This window comes from Macrobrachium nipponense, chromosome 43, assembly GCF_015104395.2.
Source record: "Macrobrachium nipponense isolate FS-2020 chromosome 43, ASM1510439v2, whole genome shotgun sequence".
NCBI lineage: Eukaryota > Metazoa > Arthropoda > Malacostraca > Decapoda > Palaemonidae > Macrobrachium > Macrobrachium nipponense.
In genome coordinates, this window is record NC_061104.1 from 8,327,594 (window position 1) to 8,345,388 (window position 17,795).

At 39.5% G+C, this 17,795-nt stretch overlaps 1 protein-coding gene across 5 annotated transcripts in view; it reads left to right on the top strand.

The window, feature by feature from the left end:
* The window catches only part of LOC135213515 (serine/threonine-protein kinase 10-like), a 230,948-nt gene that overhangs the window by 53,579 nt on the left and 159,574 nt on the right, over positions 1-17,795 (top strand). For all 5 annotated transcript variants that reach the window (XR_010314149.1, XM_064247427.1, XM_064247428.1 and 2 more), the window contains exons 8-9: positions 13,519-13,603; positions 14,620-14,721. Coding sequence is in view for 4 of the 5 variants with exons in the window: in XM_064247427.1 (XP_064103497.1) it covers positions 13,519-13,603; positions 14,620-14,721 (187 nt within the window). In the remaining variant the exon portion in view is untranslated. The remainder of the gene's footprint in view (positions 1-13,518; positions 13,604-14,619; positions 14,722-17,795) is intronic.

The window sequence follows — 17,795 nt, forward strand, 5'->3', positions numbered from 1 at the left end:
TATGGTCACTCTGGGGAGACCCAGATCGATCTGTTTGCCACGTTCCTCTCCAGGAAAATAGACAACTTCTGCTCGCTAGAAGAAGATCCCAGAGCCACAGCGATCGATGCCTTCCTCATGGATTGGTCAGCATAGATGCATACGCCTTTCCCCCATTCAAATTGCTGGGGGAAGTAGTAAGAAAATTTGTGGCATCGGAAGAATGAGAATGACTCTAATTGCTCCCTTTTGGCCTTCCGAATCTGGTTCACAGAGGTACTGGAATGGACGGTGGACTTCCCCACCCGATCTCTACCAGACAGGACAGATCTGCTCAGACACCCACTTCGAGAGGTTCCACAAAAACATCCAAAGTCTCTCCCTGACTGCCTTTCGACTATCGAAAGACTGGTCAGAGCGAGAGGCTTTTCAAAGAAAGTGGCAACTTCAATTGCTAGAGCCCGCAGAGCCTCTACCCTGCGGGTCTACCAATCGAAGTGGGAAGTTTTCCGTAGATGGTGTAGGTCGAAGAAGCTGTCCTCTTCCAATACCTCTGTAACCGAAATCGCGGATTTTCTCCTCTTCTTAAGAGAAGAATCCAAATTGGCCGTATCAACTATTAAGGGATATAGGAGCATGCTCTCAGCTGTTTTTTAGAAACAGCAGGGCTGAATCTCGAGAATAATAAGGATCTTCATGATCTCATCAGGTCTTTCGAGACTAAGAAATTGAGATCATCGATTCCCGAGTTGGAACCTGGACGTTGTCCTAAAGTTCTTGATGTCGGACAGGTTCGAACCTATAGATAAATCTCATTCAGAGATCTTACTAGCAAATGCATATTCCTGTTGGCTCTAGCAACTGCTAAGAGGATCAGTGAATTGCATGCTTTGGATTCCTCGGGTGGGATTTAGAAAAGACTCGGCTGTCATTTCTTTTCCAGGATCTTTTCCTAGGCGAAGAATGAGACCCTTCTAAAAACCTTGGCCTAGAAGTCTCGAAGTCAAGGGACTCTCTTCTCTGGTAGGAAGAGAGTTTGGATCGGTCCCTTTGCCCAGTCAGGACCTTAAAATTTTATTTAGAAAGAAGACACAGCTTCAGGGATGTCGACAAGGTCTTTGGTGTTCGGTAAGAAACCCCAATAGACCGATGTCAAAGAACGCACTGGCATCTTTGTCAGAAATGTAATTACCGAAGCTCATAGGAATTGCCAAGAGAACTCTAAAGCTGCTGAGAGTGAAAGCTCACGAAGTCCGGGCTGTGGCAACTTCCCTTTCTTTTACGAAGAATATGTCCATGAGAAACATTTTAGCAGCAACTTATTGGAGGTGCAATTCAGTATTTGCATCCCACTATTTAAAGGATGTTAGAATAACATACGATAAATGTTTCGCTCTTGGACCTTATGTATCAGCGGATACTATGCTGGGAAATGGAAGCAGACGCTGATCCTTAAATTTGTTTTTAATATTTTTAATAATTAGTTTTAATATTGTTGTTGAGTTGTGGGTTGCTTGAAAAGGATGTTTCGGGGATTGACTCCTTTCAATCGTAGTACTAACCCAATAAGGATCAGGTGATCGGGATTAGTGTCGTGCTCTATGATCATGCCAATAGGCAAGGTGTTTGTCATGTAAGTGGATAGGACCCCATTGACAAAGATCCTAAGGTTCTGAAGCGTAAGTGGGTAAGGACCCCACGGTAACAGACCATCAAGAACGTCTTAGCCATGAGGTCACTACCTCGCTGAGGCTCTTGAAGCGATATGGGCTCCTAGGCAGTAGCCATGAAGTCTTTCGCTAACACAGGTAGGAATCGAGGTTTTTAATTTTATTACCTACAACATATGTTGTTTCCTGTCTATTTCAGTAGATTAGCTGTCTCTTACCCTCCGCCAAAGGTGCCAATCAGCTAAGTATATATCTGACAGGTAAGTTGAATGCATAAAAATGTTATTGTCATGATACAATAAAGTTTTATGCATACTTACCTGGCAGATATATCGGTGTTATGGCCCACCCGACCTCCCCTCAGGAGACAGGTGGAAGAGAAATCTGTCTTAGAAAACGGGAATGATTCCTATTCCCCCCGCCACCATCGGCGGGGCGGTAGATCACCTGACCTACCTGTAGAGTGTGCCGCGAAATTCGAATTTCTATCGGGGACCGACGGAGTCTATAGCTAAGTATATATCTGCCGGTAGTATGCATAAAACTTTATTGTATCATGACATAACATTTTTTTTTCATAAATTCCCCATAAATCGAAATATTGTGCTAGAGACTTCCAATTTGTTTCAAAATTAAGGTAAATGCTTGAATATTACTAGAATATAAGCGTTTTAGCTTACAATTGCATTTTCGTCCATTTCGGTAGAGTCAAAGTTGACCGAAGGTTGAAATTTTGGCAATTATCGTTATTTATATGATAATATCTCAAAACTGATAAAAGCTACAACCATGGGTTGTTTTTAGTTGTATTGTGCATGAAATTGTGCACATTTCCATATATAAAACTTTATATAACGGCTAATTTTAAAATGGTGCAAACGTTACCACAATCGCATATATGATTTTTTTCGGAAGAGTTACTGCGCGGACGTAAGGAAAAAGTTTTTTCAAAAATTCGTTTTTTCAAAAATTCACCATAAATCGAAATATTGTGCTAGAGACTTCCATTTAGTTGCAAAATTAAGGTAAATGATTGAATATTACTGAATATGAGAGTTTTAGCTTACAATTGCGTTTTCGACCATTTCGGTAGAGTCAAAGTTGACCGAAGTTGAAATTTTGGCAATTATCGTTATTTATGAAAATATCTCAAAACTGATAAAAGCTACAATCATGAGTATTTTATTGTTGTATTCTACATAAAAATGCGCACATTTTCATATATAATACTTCATGTAACGGCTAATTTACAATGGTACAAAAATTATGTCAAAGTGACAAAATAATTTCCGAGATGTGTCACAGATACTTTTTAGTGCGGCAAGAAAGAAATTCGCGCTTGCGCGCCTGCGTATCGATTGTAAACAAAACAACACCTTGATCCGTGAACTCCCAGCATCCCCCAAGGCGCGTGATTCAAGAGTTTTCGGCTGGTAGGCCTAAAAGTATTTTTCCGCGAATTTTTAAAAAAACTTTTGTATGTCGACGTAAAATACGTCCAGTCGGCACCCGAGAGACAAAAAATGTCGACGTAAAATACGTCCAGTCGGCGTTTAAGGGTTATTATGGAATTTTCATACAATCAACTTACCTGTCAGATATATACATAGCTAAGACTCCGTCGTCCCCGACAGAAATTCAAATTTCGCGCCACTCGCTACAGGTAGGTCAGGTGATCTACCGGCCTGCCCTGGGCGGCAGGACTAGGAACCATTCCCGTTTTCTACTCATATATTTTCTGTCGCCGGTGGTATCAACATCGTTGCTGCCACCTCTTGACTGGAATTTGCTTTTCTAAGCAATTGATCATCTTTTTGTGGACTTTTGGTGACGTTACCTGGATCGTTGTTTTGGCATTCGCTACTGTTGGACTGGATTGGACTTGCTTTTTTGATTTTTTTCTCAGAATGTCTGATTCAAGTGTTTGTGTGAGAATGTGTGTGAATGTAGGCTGCAAGGTGAGGATACCGAAAGCTTCGGTGATCCTCACACTGTATGTCGCAAATGTAGGGGTTTTGATTGTTCTATTTCTAACACCTGTCATGAGTGTGAGAGGTTGAATGTTGAGGAATGGAAGACTCTAACTTCTTACTTGAAGAAGTTAGAAAGGGATAGAGTCAGAAGGGCTGCATCTAAGATGGCGGGTAGTAGTACAAGGCCTATTGAGCCTTTGGATAATTCTAACTCTTCTCTTAATTATGATTCTGTATCAGGACCCTCACTGGCTGTACATTCAGATTCGGCATCGGAAATTGCTGAACTGAAGGCTACGCTTCACAGGATGAGATCAAAAATGGCTACCATGAAAGGTAAGGACTGTGAAAGTGATTTTAGTGAAGTGAGTGTCCCCAGTGTTGTGGAGGGGGCGTCTGACCGTCTCTGCGACGCTCCCAGGCCTAGACCTCTTCCAAGCTCCCAAGCCCAGAGGGAGAAGGAAAGTCGAAAGCCGTACGGAGGTTGTGGGAGAATTCCCCCCGGTCAGGCGTCCCTTCAGCAGGTGCTGTATATAGACAGCCTGCTCAGGACCGCTATCGAAAAATAAGCGTCCTCAGAGAGTGCTTCTCTTCGTCCGCTTCTCCCTCTCCTAAACGAGGGTGGAAGGATTCGGACTTGTCCAGGCCCCTGAAAAGGCACTGGAGAGATCCTGTTTTGGATTCAAGCCCAGAACGCTTTTCGGAAGAAGCGCCTCCTTCTATCAAGAAGGCGAAGAGGGTTTTGCCGTCCCATGATGGGGGCAACACGCCTTCGAGGTCTCCCTCTCCCGTTCAAGAAGACGCAGGAGAAGCGTCCAAGAGGATCATTTTGGCGGTGCAGGAACAGCTGTCCGCCTTAGTAGGAGTCCTTTCGAAGGATCCTCCTCGTAAGAAAGACGTCAGACTGCGGTCAAGAAGACTCGTCTTCCTTCTCCCACCAGGAGTGAGGCTCCTGTGAGACGTGAGTCTTTTGAGAACTCAGATAGAGACTCGTGGGAAGATTTTGATTCGCCAGGCAAGCGCGTCGCGCCAGCCAAGCGCGAGGCGTCCTACAGACGAGAAGCGTCCTCTAAGGTTTATAGAGTCAGACAAGCGAGAAACGCATTACAGACAGAGGATTCTCCCAGATGGGATACGTCTGCCAGATCAGCAGCTTCAGCCGACGCGCGAGGTATTAACCAGGCGTGAGCATTCAGCCAAGCGTGAGGCTCCAGACAAGCATCTGTCACGCAAGGATGTGGCACCAGGAAGACGCGAGACTTCAACAAGGCACGAAGCGTCAGTCAGGCGCGAGACTTTTTGAGACGAGAGGCCAGTCAGGCGCGAGGCGCCAGCCAAGCGCGAAGAGTCAGTCAGGCGCGAGAACGCCAGCCAAGCGTGAGGATCCTGCCAGGCGCGAGGCGCCAGCCAAGCGCGAGGAGTCAGGCCAGGCGCGAGGCGCCAGCCAGGCGCGAGGCGCCAGCAGCGCGAGGAGCCAGCCAGGCGCGAGGCGCCAGCCAAGCGCGAGGGAGCCAGCCAAGTACGAAGAGCCAGTCAAGCATAGGAGCTCTGTACATCTCTTAGCCCCTCTCCTATTAGGAGTTTGTCTCCAGTAGAGAGAGTGGTTGGACAGGAAGACCCGGAACGGAAGTGGCCTCTCCTACTGATCCGATTATGGAAGAGGAATCAGAGGACGAGTCTCACGGTAAAGAAGGACTGTCGAACTACAAAGTTTTGACAGCTCTCCTTCTCCAGGAATACGGAGATGCATTGATCCCTGCCGCTCCTCCTTCGCCTCGTTCACTGTTTTCATGCTCGAAGACTCCGAAATCGTCGGCTTTCTTGAAGATGAGACCGACGATTTCTATGAAGAGAGCTCTGCAATCGCTGGATAACTGGATGCTAACTAAGAAAGAGCTAGTTAGGACAGTCTTTTGCATGCCTCCCCCTAGACTTACGGGCAAGAGAGGGATTTTGGTACCAGACTGGGAGAATATGGGTCTCACTCTCCCAGCTTCAGCTGAAGCTGACTTTTCCAGTCTGGTAGACGCATCCAGGAGACTAGCCTTCACACGGCTAAGATTACTTGGGGACTTTCAGAGTTGGATCATCTCCTCAAGGGACTATTTCACATTCTAGAAGTCTTTAACTTTCTAGATTGGTCCCTTGGGTGATGTCCAAGAGGCTCATGCCCCTGAAGGGCTAGAACCGGATGTACTCCTGCAATTTTGTCATGTATTGACAAGGCTTGGGATGCAAGACGGCTCAGGGGAAGTTTCTTCCTTATTTGGAGCAGGTCTCTTGAAGAAGAGATCTGTGTTTAGCGCTTTCTTGACGAAAGCAGTGTCACATTCACAAAGGAGCAGCTTTGTTATTCGCCCCTAGATCTGATTTTCTTTTCCCGTCACAGGGTTGGTGAAGGATATTTCCCACGATCTCTTGACTCAGAAGAAGAGACCAGTGATGGTGGGAGAAAAGAAAGTGGCGTCTACTCCTGTTCGGCCCTTTCGAGGTGGCCCTCCCACTAGAGTTACCGCTAAAAGGAAAACGACCGAGAAGAGAGGTCGAGCCTCGTTCCGCCCCTTTAAAAGGGGAAAGTGAAGTGGCGCTCCTCCAAACACCAGTAGGTGCCAGGCTCCGGGGATTTGCGGAGGCCTGGACTCACATCGACACAGACCCTTGGTCGATGTCGGTTCTTCAGAAGGGATATCTCATTCCTTTCTGGACAATCCTCCCCTGACGTCAACTCCGAGGGAAATTGTCCACCAATTACAAGGACCCTGTGTTGAAAGATACTCTTCAACAAATGGTGGATCAGATGTGGGACAAGAGAGCTATAGAACTTGTGCTGGATCAAAGCTCCCCGGGGTTTTACAATCGTCTTTTTCTTGGTTGCGAAAGCCTCGGGGGGCTGGAGACCAGTTCTGGATGTCAGCGCTCTGAACAAGTTTGTTCAAAAACAGAAGTTCGCCATGGAAACCTCTGCTTCAGTCCTGGCGGCTCTTCGCCAAGGGGATTGGATGGTGTCTCTGGATCTCCAGGACGCCTATTTTCACGTCCCGATCCATCCTTCGTCGAAGAAGTACCTCCGTTTCATGACGGGGGGAAGGATCTTCCAATTCAGAGCCTTGTGCTTCGGCCTGACGGCGCCTCAGGTTTTCACGAACCTTTTGAAAAATGTGGCGAGATGGCTTCATCTGAAAGGAATCAGTATATCTCTATACCTAGACGACTGGCTTCTCAGAGCAAAGTCAGAGGAACAGTGTTTGGAGGACCTGACTGTGACACTAAACCTAATAAAGACTTTAGGATTACTCGTGAACCTCGAGAAGTCCCAACTGATCCCCAGCCAGAACTTGGTCTATGTGGGGTAAATTCGGATGGATTCTCGGGGTTTTCGAGTATTTCCTTCTCAAGAGAGACTAGCGAGAGGTTTAGAAAAAGTCTCTCTCTTCCTAAGGAAGGAACGGACTTCGGCGAGGGAATGGTTGAGCCTGTTAGGGACCCTTTCCTCGCTCGAGCAGTTCTTTCATCTAGGAAGACTTCATCTCCGTCCTCTTCAGTTCTTCCTCAGAAGTTCGTGGAACATGAAGACCAGGACTCCTCTCGGACTTCTTTCCCTTTCCAGATCTGATAAAACGACATCTAGAATGGTGGTTACTCCCACTGAGGGAAAACAAAGGTACTTCCCTGGAAATACAGAGCCCAAACCTTGTATTGTTTTCCGACGCGTCGGAAAAAGGGTTGTTTGGGGAGCAACTTTGGGAAAGAGAGAAGTGTCAGGCACTTGGAATGCTCTTCAAGTGTCCTGGCACATAAACTGCAAAGAACTGCTAGCTGTACACCTAGCTCTAAAGAGCTTCGAACCGTTAGTATGCAACAAAATAGTACAAGTGAATGCGGACAATACAACCGCTCTGGCATACATTCAGAAGCAAGGAGGTACTCACTCGTATGCCCTTTACGAACTCACAAGAGAACTGCTGTTGTGGACATCCCAAAAGGAACATCTCTCTTGACGAGGTTCGTTCAGGGAGTAAGGACGTACGAGCGGACAGGCTGAGCAGGAGGAACCAGGTCCTTCATACCGAGTGACCCTCCACTCAGAAGTTTGCCTCAAGCTCTGGTCTCTTTGGGGAACTCCTCATGTCGACCTCTTTGCCACGTTCCTCTCGAGGAGACTGGAAGTCTTCTGTTCAGTAGTAGAAGATCCCAGAGCTCTAGCAGTAGACGCCTTCCTACTAGATTGGTCTCAGGTAGACGTTTACGCATTTCCCCCATTCAAGATTCTAGGACAAGTACTCAGGAAGTTTGTGTACTTCAAACAAAGGGGACAAGAATGACCCTGATAGCCCCCTTTTGGCCAGCTCAAGAATGGTTTCCAGAGGTACTGGAGTGGATAGTAGACTTCCCCAGATCCCTTCCACAAAGGAGGGATCTTCTCAGACAGCCACACTTCGAGAGGTTTCATCAAACCTCCCCGCTCTCGCTCTGACTGCCTTTCGACTATCGAAAGACTTGTCAGAGCGAGAGGCTTTTCTAGTAAAGCAGCAAGCTCGATCGCTAGAGCCCGGAGAACTTCCACTATCCGGGTTTACCAATCCAAGTGGGAAGTTTTTAGAAGGTGGTGTAAGTCAAAGAAGTTGTCCTCCTCCAGTACCTCTGTAACAGAAATAGCTGATTTCTGTTATTTCTAAGGGAAGAATCGCAGCTCTCCGTAGCCACGATAAAGGGCTATAGAAGTATGCTATCGGCCGTATTTAGGAATAGAGGCCCTATTTGTGGGTAAACAATAAGGATCTGCATGATCTGATTAGGTCGTTTGAGACCAAGAAGTCTAGAATGACTTCTCCCCCTAACTGGAATCTAGACGTAGTGCTGAAGTTCTTGGCTTCAGAGAGATTTGAAACCCCTCCCCCACATTTGGCCTCGTTTCGTGATATAACGAGAAAATGTTTATTCCTTTTGTCTCTGGCAACGGCAAAAAGGGTTAGCGAACTGCACGCCCTTAGTGACAAAGTCGGGTTCAATATAGATTCAGCCATCTGTTCCTTCAAGGAATTATTCTTAGCGAAGAATGAAAATCCTTCGAACCCCTGGCCGAGAAACTTCGAAGTAAAAGGATTATCGGGTCTCGTCGGCAGGGAACCGGAGAGGTCTCTTTGCCCAGTAAGGGCATTAAAGTTTTACTTAAAGAAAAAGGAACAGTTGGGAGGTTCTAGACAAGGCCTCTGGTGCTCAGTGAAGGATCCATCAAGACCTTTGTCTAAGAATGCCTTAGCCTTTTTTGTCAGGAACGTTATTATGGACGCTCATAAGGCTTGCACGGATGATTCTTTAAAATCCTGAGAGTAAGAGCTCATGAAGTGAGAGCAGTGGCGACGTCTCTCTCTTTTCAGAGAAATATGTCGCTGAAGAATATCTTGGAAGCGACATATTGGAGATGTAATTCTGTGTTTGCGGCTCACTATTTGAAGGACGTGCGTGTGACTTATGAAAAATGTTTTTCATTAGGTCCTTTTGTGTCTGCGGGCACAATCCTGGGTACAGGAGCTTACAACAATCCTTAAATTTTTTTTTACTACTTAAGTCTTATAGATATGTTCTAGACTTTCTGCTGAACAAGTGCAGTTGCCGCACAAGCGGCCAGTCACTTCAGTTCAGTAAGGAACTCTTGTGATATCTTGTAATAGATAAAATTTTTTTTGAAATTATTGTGTGCTTGTGCATTGTGTTTTGAGTTACGGTTGTTGCGAAGAGTTGGGGATAACTCTGAGCAATTTTTAATACTAACATGGTGGTTAGGATCAGGTGGTCGGGATTGGTTGTGTGCTCCTTAATAAGGTGTGTTGTCATGTAAGTAGATCAGCACCCATTGACAAAGTCCTTTCAGGCTCTGCCGAGTAAGTGGATAAGACCCCTTCGGCAGACCCACAAGAATTCTTGGCCATAGATCACATATCTCGCTAAAGTTTCTTGAGGTGATGCAGACTACGGGGAAAACACCCACGAAGTCTACCACCTATCAGGTAGGAACCAAGGTTTTTAATTTATACCTACAACAGATGTTGTTTACCTGTCTATTCCAGTAGTAGCTGTCTCTTACCCTCCACCGAAGGGTGCCAATCAGCTATGTATATATCTGACAGGTAAGTTGATTGTATGAAAATGATATTGTTATAATACAATAAAGTTTCATACATACTTACCTGGCAGATATATACGATTAGGGCCCACCCAGCCTCCCCGCATGGAGACAGGTGGAAGAGAAAATATATGAGTAGAAAACGGGAATGGTTCCTAGTCCTGCCGCCCAGGGCAGGCCGGTAGATCACCTGACCTACCTGTAGCGATTGGCGCGAAATTTGAATTTCTGTCGGGGACGACGGAGTCTTAGCTATGTATATATCTGCCAGGTAAGTATGTATGAAACTTTATTGTATTATAACAATATCATTTTTATTCTAAAATTAATATTAATAATACTTACCTGTATAATTTATCTAGTCCCACCCATCCTACCCCACGATCTGCCTATCACAACTGATTCTCAGGGAAGGTTTTGTAACTGTCAACGGCAGCGTTGCCAACTAGCGGACAGAATAGGAGGTAACAGGGTTGCCAATTTGGTAAATTTTGGTGCTGTTTTTGGGGATTTAAGGCTAGATAAATTATACAGGTAAGTATTATTAATATTAATTTTAGAATAAAAATTCCATATTTCTAAATGTTTTTGTGTGGGTAAATAGGGTAAGATGTGGTTAAATGATGATTACATTATTAGACTGGGTGAGATTAGAACACTAGCAATTGATTCTTGTTTGAACTACTTGGTAAAGGTATACTGTGTAAAGTGTTCATGTTTAATTTAACTTCATAATTCCATACCATTTTTCTAAAAATTTCATATGGAGTGGGAATGTGTTGTAATTGTAGTGCACATGATGTACACAACCATTTTATGGTGACAGGAATTTGTTTAGGTGGTATGATTGATTTCTTGTATTCTTTGCAATATTTGTTTAGCATTGCACTTCATAAAGCAATCTTTAATTGTTTTAACCAGTTTCCAGCTGGTGCGAGGAGAATTATCCTATTGTTAAGACCTCAGGTTCATTAGCTATGAAAAATACAAATTGATAAAACATTTTTTTTCATATTTTTTAGTTTCTTGTTTGAAGGATATTCTGAAGGGGAACTGATCTTGGAATGCAGTTGATTGTATTCATCTGAATACCCCAGGTTAATAGTTTTTATTGGGTTAGACTTAGAGAAGAATCCAAGAGAGCATATCAGTGGTAGATGAGTATCATTGTAGACAGTTACTTATCAACATTCCTTGCCTGGTTTCTCTTAGTAAAGCAACCTGCTGCTTTTTACCGATAGTGATGCAGCAATAAAGCATTTAAAAGAAGCCCTTGAAAATATTAGGGAATGGTAAATAAAAGGGCAGATGCTGTTCATGTTAGATAAATCCAGTCATGCACATATGTAATAAAAACAGGAATGCCAGTGATTACCTACTAGTTAAAGATATGAAAAGTTGCCATTAATAGAAAGATCTAGGAGTCATCACGGGTGACTTAACAGACTTCTGAGTAAAAATACTTGGGTACATTAGGTGTTGATTTACTCACTAGGGAAAAGGAGATAATACTAACCTTATCCAATATACTGGCTAGTATGCTGTCCAATTCTCGGTGTCATTTTATCTACCATTCCCTGCTCTAGGTGTGTTGGATAATGTCAAGTTCCAGATAATGGTGATCTGGATAATTGAAGGATTAGTGTAATACAAAACCTCCAAGTTGATCATATGTAATGGCTTGAAGGTTCATTTCCAGTGGGAGGATCTTCATGCTGAAATGGAATTTATAAAGAAAGATTACATTTATAATAGTACAGGCACTCCCTGGTTATTGGCGGGGGTTCTGTTCTGACCGCTTGACAATAAGTGAAAATCACCAATAACCGAAAATCAATTATTTTTTGTCCTTGTCAGCGCCGATAGCCAGTTAACCCTCTTGCGCCGATAAGTGCCAAAATTTCAACCTTCGGTTAACTTTGACTCTACCGAAATGGTCAAAAAACGCAATTGTAAGCTAAAACTCTTATATTCTAGTAATATTCAATCATTTGCCCTCATTTTGCAACAAATTTGACGTTTCTAGCACAATATTTCGATTTATGGTGAATTTATGAAAAAACTTTTTCCTTACGTCCGCGCGGTAACTCTTCCGATAAATTTTTTTTGGCGATTGTCCTAATGTTTGCACCATTTCAAATTAGCCGTTACATAAAGTTTTATATATGGAAATGTGCGCAATTTCATGCAAAATACAACTAAAAACAATCCATGGTTGTAGCTTTTATCAGCTTTGAAATATTTTGATATAAATAATGATAAGTGCCAAAATTTCAACCTTTGGTCAACTTTGACTCTACCGAAATGGTCGAAAAACGCAATTGTAAGCTAAAACTCTTATATTTTAGTAATATTCAATCATTTACCTTCATTTTGCAATGAATTGGAAGTCTCTAGCACAATATTTCGATTTATGGTGAATTTATGAAAAAAAAAAAATTTTCCTTACGTCCGCGCGGTAACTCTTCCGAAAATAATCAGAAATTTTTTCGTGCGATTGTCAAAATGTTTGCACCATTTAAAATTAGCCGTTACATAAAGTTTTATATATGAAAATGTGTGCAATTTCATGTAGAATACAACGAAAAATGATTGAAGGTTGTAGCTTTTCTCTTTTTCGAAATATTTGCATATAAATCACGATAAATAGAAAAAAACCATGTTCGGTCAACTTTGACTCTACCGAAATAGTCGAAAAATGCAATTGTAAGCTAAAACTCTTACAATCTTGTAATTACAGTCATTTATCTTCATTTTGAAACAAATTCGAAGTGTCTAGCACAATATTTAGATTTGTGGTGAATTTAAAAAAAAAAACTTTCTTTCCCTCCGCGCGCTGATTCGCGGCCGCAAATTGTACGTCGCATTCTCCTAATATTTGCTCCTTTTCATATTAGGCGTTTTATAGAGTTTCATATATGAAAATGTGCGCAAATTCATGAAGAATACAAACAAAAATATTTGAAGGTTGTAGCTTTTCTCATTTTTGCAATATTTGCATATAAAACAAATATATATATAAAAATTTTGACATTTGGTCAACTTTAACTCGTCCGAAATGGTAAAAAACTGCAATTCTAAGCTAAAACTCTTACAGTATCGTAATATTCAATCATTTGTCTTCATTTTGAAACAAATTGGAAGTCTCTAGAACAATATTTAGATTTATGGTGAATTTTTGAAAAAAACATTTTTTTACGTCCGCACGTTACGAATTCATGCATCATTTTGTGATAATATTTTATCTGAGTTGCTTTGATAATTTTACAATGTGTTATATTTCAAAATGATTGCAATTTAGTGTACAATACAAAAAAAAAAAAAGTAACTCGTTAGCTTTAACCGTTTTTCGCACAGCTTGATTTGAATACAATTATGTATGAATTTTTTTGTTGTTGCTACCATATATCGCATTATTTACAAATGAACTCTTAATCTTGTAAACTAAGCGAGCTGTGATTTTTTGAAAAAATTCTTTTACCGCTTCCGTGCTCACTCCAAACCCGCCTCGGCATACAGGAGACGTTTTGGTTTTTAGGGCTTAGGCGTAAGAGGGTTAATGGCACCTCTGTTAGGTATGTATTGGCACCAATATGAAAATGGATCGCCAATAACCTGGGACTGCCTGTACCATGTCAAAATCTGCTTTGTCCAGGATTTGGCTTGTTAGGATTTTACTCTTAACAAGGTTAACTAAATGTTGTATATTTGATTTGTTGTTAGTTTACTTTTTTTTTTTAATGGTTTAATTCACAGTTATTCCTCCTTGCAGATATTCTAAAGAATTCAACGATTTTATAGCCAAGTGCCTTACTAAGGAACCAGCCCAGAGACCATCAGCTGTAGAACTCCTCAAGGTGAAGAATTGTTTTGTTAGGACACTTTTAGTTTTTATTTTTCACTTTTCACAATGCCCATGAGAGTTCATCATATTTTGAATAATATGAACTTCAATTTTATGTTATAAATTTTTAAAGTTTGGGAATAAATTTTTTAAGTTTGGGAATGATGACACCAAAATCATCTGCAGTATTGTAGTTGGAAAAGAAAGGGACAGGTGAGTCACTGACATGATGTTTAGTCCTTGAAATCTTGGTAACAAGTCAGAGATGCTTCTTTTACATGAAAGAGCCAAGTATGAAACAAGATGAAGATGATAGTATGTATATCAGACCTTAGAAGTTAATTTTCATTTTGCCACAAGAGAATTGTTCTTTTAACTGTTTGATGGCTGAATTTTGTCATTTTTGCAGGAGCTTTTTATTGTGAACTTGACCAAAATTGTGTATACATGCTGATATAGTGAATCTGTTTTAACTCAAATCACTCATTTCATTTAAAGTATAAGTTTAGAGTATGCAAAATTTCGGCTTCAAATTTTAACTTGAAAGTCGATCTATAAGTATCAGTATATATAGATTATGTAAACTACTGTTTTATTTAGTTTTAACATAGATAAGCCTTCAGAGTGATTTGTTTTTTATCATAACAAATGACATCTGTTACAACCACTAAAGTCTTATTTTTATTTTGAGAGGTTTCTGTCTTGTTACTATCAGAGTCCCATTCTCTTTGACATTTTGATCACAGTGACAGATTTCATAGTCATATTGGTAATGAATTTGAATGTACACCTTGGTAAGAAGCTTCATTAAGTCTGTTGCTACTTTGGTGTATATGTAACATCTCATGCTTTGAAGACTTGAGAATCTCAAGTTTTTGCATTATATACCTTGCCCATATATATTGGTGGGCTAATATTATGGCACTCAGTTCTTTTAGTTATGCAAATAGAAATTGTAAGCCTAATTAAAAAAAATTTCCTTCAGCAACTCATAACATTTTCTTCTAACTGTTTTTTTTTTCATTGCAGCATCCATTCATTAATCGGGATTTAGATGTTAAACCCATAAGGGATTTGCTTTTGGAATACAAAGCTGAAGTGGTTGAAGAAGATGTCATAGATGATCCAGAGGTAAGTACTCACTTTGTTAGTGTTTGGAATTACCATATGGGATATTTTGAATTTTTATTTTGCGTTTACCAAGTCTTAAAAGAAGGCAAAGCACATGTTAGTGTAGACTTGAGGTGAGGGATGATCGAAGGTAATTTGAGTAACTTGGTACTCTTCTAGATTACCATAAATTTTGTCTAGATGAAGAGATAAAATGTTTTTACACTTCTGAGAATGTAATCTTTAATTTTGTAAATGTTTCCTCTACTTTATTACTCTTTGTAAATACGCAGATTGTTTGGTCTTACTCTTATTACAAACCTAAAGAAAATGTTAATTTTTTGTTGACAAGTCTCTTTTTGTCGCAGCAGTATGAATTATGACCAGTTTGTGGCTTGGGTAGTTTGGCTAAGATGAATTTTTTTTTTTAGTTTGGATTGTGGTTCTCAGAAAGTAAAAATTATTCAGGATTATTGTGATTTGATAGTGTTTGACTCTAGAGATTTGTTTGCTATTTGTATAAACAAAGATACAACAAAGTGTATCGTTGGTGTTCTATATTTTATCCGCATCTAACTGTTGAATGTACTTAACATCTCAGTGGGTGTGACTCCAGATGTTTTATTTTTTAAAATGTTGTGTTTTAATGAAACCCGTGTTTCAAACAACACCAAGCATGGATGTGTAATCTCAAGGAGACATTGGGATCTGGCTTTTGAGTGTCTTAAGCTTATTAAGTAAATTTATTTTTATAAATTTTCACCAGTTGTGTAGATCAGAAACCTTGCTAAAAGTTTGCCATGTACATTTTGGCTATTATGTTTACTTCATGATTAGTTAGAACTAATTAATAATAAATAACTTTTAATAAGTTCTCAGTGATGCATAGTTCCCATACAAAAGCCAGAGTATTACCTTGTATGTCCTCTTTTATTATTCTTTATAATTCATTATAAAGTTGGATACGGTACCCACGTAAATGGAGATATTTCTGTTACATTCATATTTTTGTGTCACTTCAAATTATGCCAGACTTAATATATTTTTATATGTAGTTAATTGTAGAATAAATTTGTGCTCTATTTATGTAAGCTAATGCATTACATTGGTGTTCTTTTTTTTTTATTGGTTAAATATTGGTTGGTATCTCACCAAGTGTTAACTGGCACTAATGGAGGGAATGTAATACTATGTATTTTCATAAATAGGGGAGGATTTACTTAAGTAGAAATCACATAGATTTTGAGATATCAGAATTTCTGTAAGTAGATAATTATGCGTAGATGTCTTTCAGCGGCTGTAAGAGTAAATTTCTGTTCATATACAGAGGTAATTACTGATACCAACCAAGGGGTTAACCATATTTTAACAAACACCCCTCCCATAATACTTTCTGAAATAGGGTGAATATTGCTTAAATAATAACAGTAAAGAAATTAGAATATGGTTGCTGTTGTTTTATCTAGTAAATTCCAGAACCCTTCTTTTGCTAATGTATCATTTAAGTAGCATATTTTTCTGTAATTTATCTATTCATGTCTGCTAGGGTATCTGTAATTGCGTAATATACAAGGAGTGCTTTGGAATTTACCAAACATACCGTGGCTTGAATTTTTCGTGAGTGGCATCGCACTTTATACTACCCTCTTTTCCGTAGCACCCCTTCTTTGCTTATTTCCATGCCTCCAGAAGAGAAAGAGGAAAAAAAAGGATCAGTATAAAAGAGTTGGTAAGAAAAGTGGTTTGTTTGTCTTAGATGTTCATCACTAGATCCTCTTTTTCAATGTTGTGTTGTTATCCTTATTTTATCTTAATATTACTACTAGTGGTCTTAGCAACATCATCACCATCATTTGCAGTTTGGTTCCTAAGTAAAATGGGTTTTCATATTTATGATTATGCAGTTTGCTTACTTTTCCATTTTATAAATATATATATATATATATATATATATATATATATATATATATATATATATATATAATCTATATATATCTATATCTATATATCTATATATCTATATATCTATATATCTATATATCTATATAATCTATATATCTATATATATCTATATATATCTATATATATCTATATATATCTATCTATATATCTATATATATCATCTATATATATTATCTATATCTATATCTATATCATATATCTATATATAATATCTATATATTAATATATATATATATATATATATATATATATATATATATTAATGCTATATGCAAAATGCCCATATCTTTCTACATTTACCTCTGTATCTATTAAGCAGTTAATTTGCTTTGGTATAGGAGTATGTTTGCAGGTACATGCACATATATTTTTTTAATAACTTTATTGCTTATAAATGCAAATATGTACTATATGTAAAGTATTTATATAATACTGTACTGAATGTACATATAGGGAATATATAGAAAAGAAAGTTATATGAGGAAATAAAATAATAATTGTATATGAATAATATTAAGCAGGTAAAGGCTAGAGCCAAGTTAAGTCAAATCTTAACAAACAGTAGTTAACATTAACATGAGAAAATAGGAAGATTGACCAAAATGTTTTAGTATATGAGGCCCTTGACTTGTCTCATACTAATGGTTTAGAGTCTTTATTGAACTCATTTCCACCTCCCCTTACATCACAACTTTCAATCCTATATATTCCATAAATATGATATGCATAAATATTAAAAACATGTCAGTAATATACTGAAAACTAGATATCTGTATGGAAGTCTTGAATTAAGGTTTTATTTGCTTCACGAGTGATTTGAACCTACATTGCAGGTGACATACCCATTTACAAGTTGTTGATCAGAACCAGTTAAGAGAGGTTGACCTAGGTCTTGTAGTCCATTGTATGCTGTTAGATAGTGAAAGGTGCTACAATAGAACATTCTTGTCTGAACATATTTACATGTTTTAATCACTATAAACTAATCAGAGTACTGAACATAAATTCTTAGCTCTTATTGGTCTGGCTATTTAAGCATTACTAAGTTTATTGGAAATAATGTAAATTCTTACCAGATGATAGATTTAGGACTACCAACATATTTCTGTAGTCCTAAATCTCACTGTGAATGT